At 42.3% G+C, this 6,000-nt stretch overlaps 1 protein-coding gene across 1 annotated transcript; it reads left to right on the plus strand.

Moving 5' to 3' along the window:
* Window positions 1-699: 699 nt before the first annotated feature.
* On the plus strand, window positions 700-5,366 carry LOC143332617 (uncharacterized). The gene is made up of 3 exons (XM_076750261.1): window positions 700-837; window positions 2,815-2,958; window positions 3,361-5,366. The coding sequence occupies exon 3, from the start codon at window positions 3,656-3,658 to the stop codon at window positions 4,220-4,222; it is 567 nt and encodes a 188-aa protein (XP_076606376.1). The 5' UTR covers window positions 700-837; window positions 2,815-2,958; window positions 3,361-3,655; the 3' UTR covers window positions 4,223-5,366.
* Window positions 5,367-6,000: the final 634 nt, after the last annotated feature.

Below are 6,000 nucleotides of genomic sequence, written 5' to 3' on the forward strand. Positions count from 1 at the left end.
CTGGTTTGCGCTGATGTATCCAGGCCTCTTTCCTTCCCTTCGTCCTCCTCTGAGTCTGATGTCCATTCATAATTTAGATCAAATGTTGCTTGTGGAAATATGTCCATCTTTGCGGTGCAAAGTTTGGTACAATCTAAGATAGTTAACAACTAATGTAACGTTAATTAATGGTTCTTAGAACGCCTGTACAGCGGAGTGACCATGTCAGTAAAAAGTCCCAGTGCTGTTGTACTCTATATCAGCATTCATGGAATGTCTCTTGTCCGATCAAATTACTCAGTCGGAACTAATTGTTGTATAATAGACAATATTCTGTTTTAATAGAATGGCATTGCTTGTTGATTTTCTGGCTGCAGCTACAAAACCAAGTCTTACAGTGACAGGAAGGTTGGTTAATTATGTCTCATGAGTGTTCAAATTTGTTGAACTGCATGACTACATGAGTTTTAGTATTGGCTGGTGTGGTATCGCAGATCATCATTTGTTGTTCATACATTTACACTGGTTATAGTCGATACTCCCTGCAGAGGTAATTATTAGCCCTTGATTCTGATTCTGATTCTGATTAGATAAGTTGAGTTGACAGCCATGTACATTATGTTGCAGTACCTAAAAGTCCAGCAGAGGGCGGACTGAGAGTGTTAGAGCTGTTAAGAACAATGCTATTGTGCACGCAGAAGAAGTGTGTAAGGTAATAAAGAAAAAGCCAGAGATGCGTAATGTGAAATGCTGCAAGATGGTTCAGTAAAGACCCAGAAACCTAAGTTCAGCCTGTGGACAGTGGATTATTATATTAACGATGCAACAGCTGGCAAGGAGAAGATTCTGGAGCACACGGTCGGTTTAAGCAATTTTTATTTCGGGGCAGGCTGCTGACGTTTCGACACAAAGTGTGTCTTCTTCAGAACAAAGAGACCATTTTGTGAATGACAGCTTTAAATAGGGTGCCTGCTCAGTGAAGTGTCTCTGATTGCAGGAGCAGCTAAGCTGTGTCATGAAAAACAGCTCATGTGACACCACACAACACGTCAGTAATACAATTAAAATGACAGTCTAATACAAATGTTACAAAACACTTAGAGTACAACATATACAGGCAATCAATCAGAAACTAAGTTACACGGTGCCAGTTTAAAGCTGTCATTCAGAGAATTCTCTGTTGGCTCTGAAGAAGACACACTCTTTGCCGAAACATCAGTGACCTGCTCCATAATAAAAATTGCTAAAACTAACCGTGTGCTCCAGCATCTTCTCCCTGATTCTCCCTGGTAGACACTACAATTTACAGATTTCTCCTAAATGCCTCACATGCAGACTATCATCGACGCTAGCTAGGCAGCTGTACACAGAGAAGTAGTGATGGGCACGCCAGTTCTTTTAGATGTACTGAATCACTAGAATCAGTTCACTAGAAAGATTCGTTCAAAAGATTCGTTCACTGAATCACCGAATCATTCAGTGCTTGGCAGGAGGAGCCTGCGACTCCTGAACTGATATACGGCTGAACGGTTCAAGTTTCAGTTCAGTTCACAGCTTCCAGGACCGGGAGACGAGAGTGTTGTGACTGTGTTGCTTTGACAAACACATTTGTAAATATAAAACTATATATAACTATATTATAAATCATGATGTTTTAAGTGTCCTATCCTATGGTATGCTATTTAACTGGTCTACTCGGCAAATTGGGCTCAGTGAGTGATCCGTTCACTGAATGTATATAGTACATTCAGTGAAGGATTCACACTGAATATGCACCGTTCCCTCGCAAATTGTCGCAATGAGATGATCAGACAGTCACGTGTTTTCTCAAACTGCGGGTTTTATACACTATTTGTTACATGCTGTGTCCTACTGTACTGTTGTTGCGGTGGCAAATTTAGCAGTGTTTAAAAAAAAGTTAGTTTTCTCCGAGGTACACATGAACACAAAACACCCCTATCTCCCTCCATCGCTCCTAATTACTGCCAGCATAACGTTTTAAGTTTGTTTATCTGGAAACTAAATCTGTTAAAACAACGGGGAACAACGGTCGCCATGAAAGTGTATCCCTCAGAGGAAAATGATTCAGGAGAGTGTAGTTCATTGAGTGATTCATGCGTCGGTGACGCGGCGCAGTCGGCGCACGCAGTCCCTCCCTCAAGTGATTTGTTCGTTTCTCATTTCAGTTGAACTGTCAGCAGCGGCGCCTGCTGACAGTTCACTTTCTCAGTTCAGTTGAACTGTCAAGTGATTCGTTTGTTTCTCAGTTCAGTTGAACTGTCAGCAGCGCCGCCTGCTGACAGTTCACTTTCTCAGTTCACTTTTTCAGTTCAGTTGAACTGTCAAGTGATTCGTTCGGTTCTCAGTTCAGTTGAACTGTCAGTTGAACTGTCAGCAGCTGCTGTTGAGCTCGTTTCTCAGTTCAGTTGAACTGAGAAACGAACGAATCACTTGAGGAAGTGATTCGGTTCAGTACGTTCACTTAAAAGATTCGTTCTTTTGAACGAATCGTTCGCGAACGAGACAACACTACAGAGAAGTATCTAGTCCCCACTCAGCAGCAGTGCGCGTAAACCAGACAGCTGTGTAGCCAAAAATGTATGAATTTCATAAGATACCTGAGCAGGCCGCCCAAGTGAAGCCTATATATGGGGAACATTGAAAAGTCTAGATCCTGGATATAGGACAGCCTTACTTTTTCCGATTTAATAATAGAAAAAAAATCTTAGATTAGGGTCTTATATTAGGGTCAATACGTTAGCATGCCATGCAGCTGGCCATTTTTCACCATTGTGTGTAATTTATCCAAAGCTTATCTGTTTTCTCCATTTTTAGGAACAGTCAGAAATAGTTGCTTAACAGCAACTGCAACGGACCAGGAGGTGGAGGCATACATTAAAAGATGGCTCCATCTTGCTGGAGACAGAGATGGTGGGAGGAAAGAGAGGGAGGAGAAGAAGCGGGCCGAGCAGCACACACGTGAGTCAGCTACAATACATATTTTGCAATATACAGTGCCAAGAAAAAGTATGTGGACCCTTTGGAATGTCCTAGTTTTTTGCATTAAATGGTCATTAAATATGATTTGATGTACAACACAATGTGTTTAACCTAAAATCACAAAAACAATTATAATATTTCATGTCTTTATTGAACATAATCCATTAAACAGTCACAGTGTTGGTGGAAAAAGTAAGTGAACCCTTGGATTCAATCACTGGTTGAACCTCCTTTAGCAGCAATAAACTCAACCAAGCCCGTCAGTTAGCTGCTGATCAGACCTGCACAACACTCAGGCGAAGATTTGGACCATGGTTTCTTACAGAACTGCTTCAGTTCAGCCATATTCTTAGTATGTCTGGTGTGATTGTCTGTCTTCAGGTCATGGATATGCAGACCTCAATATGTGAGACTGGGGGACTGCAGGTCTGACACCGTGGTTTGCAGCACAGGAGCACCATAGGGGACCGTGCTCTCTCCAGTCCTGTTCACCCTGTACACATCGGACTTCCAATACAACTCAGAGTCCTGCCATGCGCAAAAGTTTGCAGATGACACTGCTATCATTGGCTGTATCAGGAAAGGACAGGAGGAGGAGTACAGGACACTGATCCAGAACTTTGTCACATGATGCGACTCCAACCACCTGCACCTCAACACCACCAAGACCAGGGAGATGGTGGTGGACTTCAGGAGGCCCAGGCCTCATCCGGAGCCTGTGACCATCAAAGGGAACTGTGTGGAGATTGTACAGACTTATAAATACCTGGGAGTGCAGGTGGATGATAAAATGAACTGGACTGCCAACACAGATGCTCTGTGCAGGAGAGGACAGAGCCGACTGTACTTCCTCAGAAGGCTGGCGTCCTTCAACATCTGCATAAAGATGCTGCACATGTTCTACCAGACTGTGGTAGCAAGTGCCCTCTTCTACGCAGCAGTGTGCTGGGGAGGCAGCATCAAAAAGAGGGACGTTACACGCCTGGACAAACTGGTGAGGAGAGTGGGCTCTGTTGTGGGCACTGAGATCGACAGGCTAATATCTGTGGCAGAGCGACGGGCGCTGAGCAGGCTCCTGTCAATCATGGACAATCCACTGCATCCGCTGCACAGCGTCATCTTCAGGCAGAGGAGCAGCTTCAGTGACAGGCTGCTGTCACTGTCCTGCTCCACTGACAGACTGAGGAAGTCGTTCCTCTCCCACACCATGTGGCTCTTTAACTCCACTCCGGGGAAACGTTAAACATCAATGTCAACATTCCTCAATGTTTTCAATGGAATCTGTACAACACTATGTTCAACATGCACCTTAACTTGTTGTTTGCACTGGACATTTTTACTTTAACCTCTGGACATTTTTACCCTCAATTATGTTTGCACTGGACATCTTTAATTTTAATTCTGTTTGCACTGGACATCTGTACTTTTAATCCTATTGCACTGGACATGTGGACATTTTTAAATTTTTTTACATTTAACTTTTAACATTTAACTTTTAACTCCTTGCTTGCTGTGCTTTTATATTATTTATTGCATGCCTTTTACTTAAAATTTGTGGAATATGCTGGAACTTGCAGCATATCTATATATGGGATGGATTTGCTATATATTACATTATCTGTCAAGTATTACGTTATTTACATTACATTATTATATACATTATGCTTATGACAGATAAAACTACACAAATACACATATTGTAACACATATATGATATATAATGCTATCCACTGCTCAATGGATTGCATTCTGGCCGGCTTTGTTGAAAACCAATGCTGAGGGGGAGGGTTAGTAAAACACCGAAAAAGCAACTGGACTTGCATAGTTTCCCTTTAACATTAAGACAAACTCACATAAACACTAAGCTTGATTGACTTCGGGTGAAATGTGAAGTTTGTCTTCATGTTTGATGGAACTGCTTTACTCCAGCTCACTTTGCTTGTTATCAATCCCATTTTTCATTTTTGTCTGAACATTATGAGGTTGAGCAAGCAGATATTGGGTCAGTGATCAAACATAGTATCAACTGTAGTTTCAGATTAATTGTAATTTAAAATGTTAAGAACTTATTATATCATTTTACAGGGGCTTTTTTGTTTGGTTTCCTGATAAGGTTTTGTGTTTTGCACTTCTCTGCCACCATATTCACTAATCACAATACTGCTTTACTGAGTTAAAATGTGATATTTTGTGCATTTCTTGAAGGGCCACAAGAAGATGAGCCAGACGGAATTTGAAATTCAACTTCTCCAGTGTCCCACCTTTTTCACCTTCCTCAGTTGTTCCAGTGTTTTTCAATCAACTCCACTGATTTTGTTTGAATTTTGTTTTGGTTAGCTTTATTTTGTCACAGGTTAAAAAAATAAAAACCATAGTCATCCACTGTTCACCAGTTTCTTGAGTCTGATCATTTCTTCAATTCTTCAGTAGGTGGGCAGGCTAGACAAGGTCATAGACTGTGGACCAGTTATGGGTAAGTCTGAGAGCTAACTGTGGCTCCCATTTGGGTGAGTTCTAATGTACTTGGCTATGGGTCATATCTGGGAAACCAGTGTGGACCACCAAAGTGCCATTATTGGTAGGTGGGCCAGAATAAAAATGCAAAGTGGCCCACATTTGGGTGATTGTTGGTTTATTGGGTCTCTTCTTGGCTGATATCTGACAGTGAAATTGATATGACTTGGTTGTGGCCCATATCTGGCAAATAGGAGCGGAGCGCCCAAGTGTCATCATTCAATGCAGTATGTAGGCCGGATGAAGATGTGGAGTGTGGTCCAGATATGGGCCAGAATAAAAATGTACAGTGGCCCACATTTGGGTGAGTGCTGGTCTATTTGTTGTGTTTGTGGTTGACATCTGGCTTGGTTGTGGCCCACATCTGGCAAACAGGAGTGGAGCGACCAAGTCCCATCATTCAATGCGGTATGTGGGCCGGATGAGAATGTGGAGTGTGGCCCAGACATGGACCGGAATAAAAATGTACAGTGGCCCACTTTTGGCTGAGTGCTGAGTTGTTTGGTA

This window comes from Chaetodon auriga, chromosome 15, assembly GCF_051107435.1.
Source record: "Chaetodon auriga isolate fChaAug3 chromosome 15, fChaAug3.hap1, whole genome shotgun sequence".
Lineage (NCBI taxonomy): Eukaryota > Metazoa > Chordata > Actinopteri > Chaetodontiformes > Chaetodontidae > Chaetodon > Chaetodon auriga.

Excerpts from the sequence above, each read along its gene's own strand:
- LOC143332617 (XM_076750261.1), top strand. The coding sequence starts at position 3,656 with ATGGTGGTGGACTTCAGGAGGCCCAGGCCTCATCCGGAGCCTGTGACC.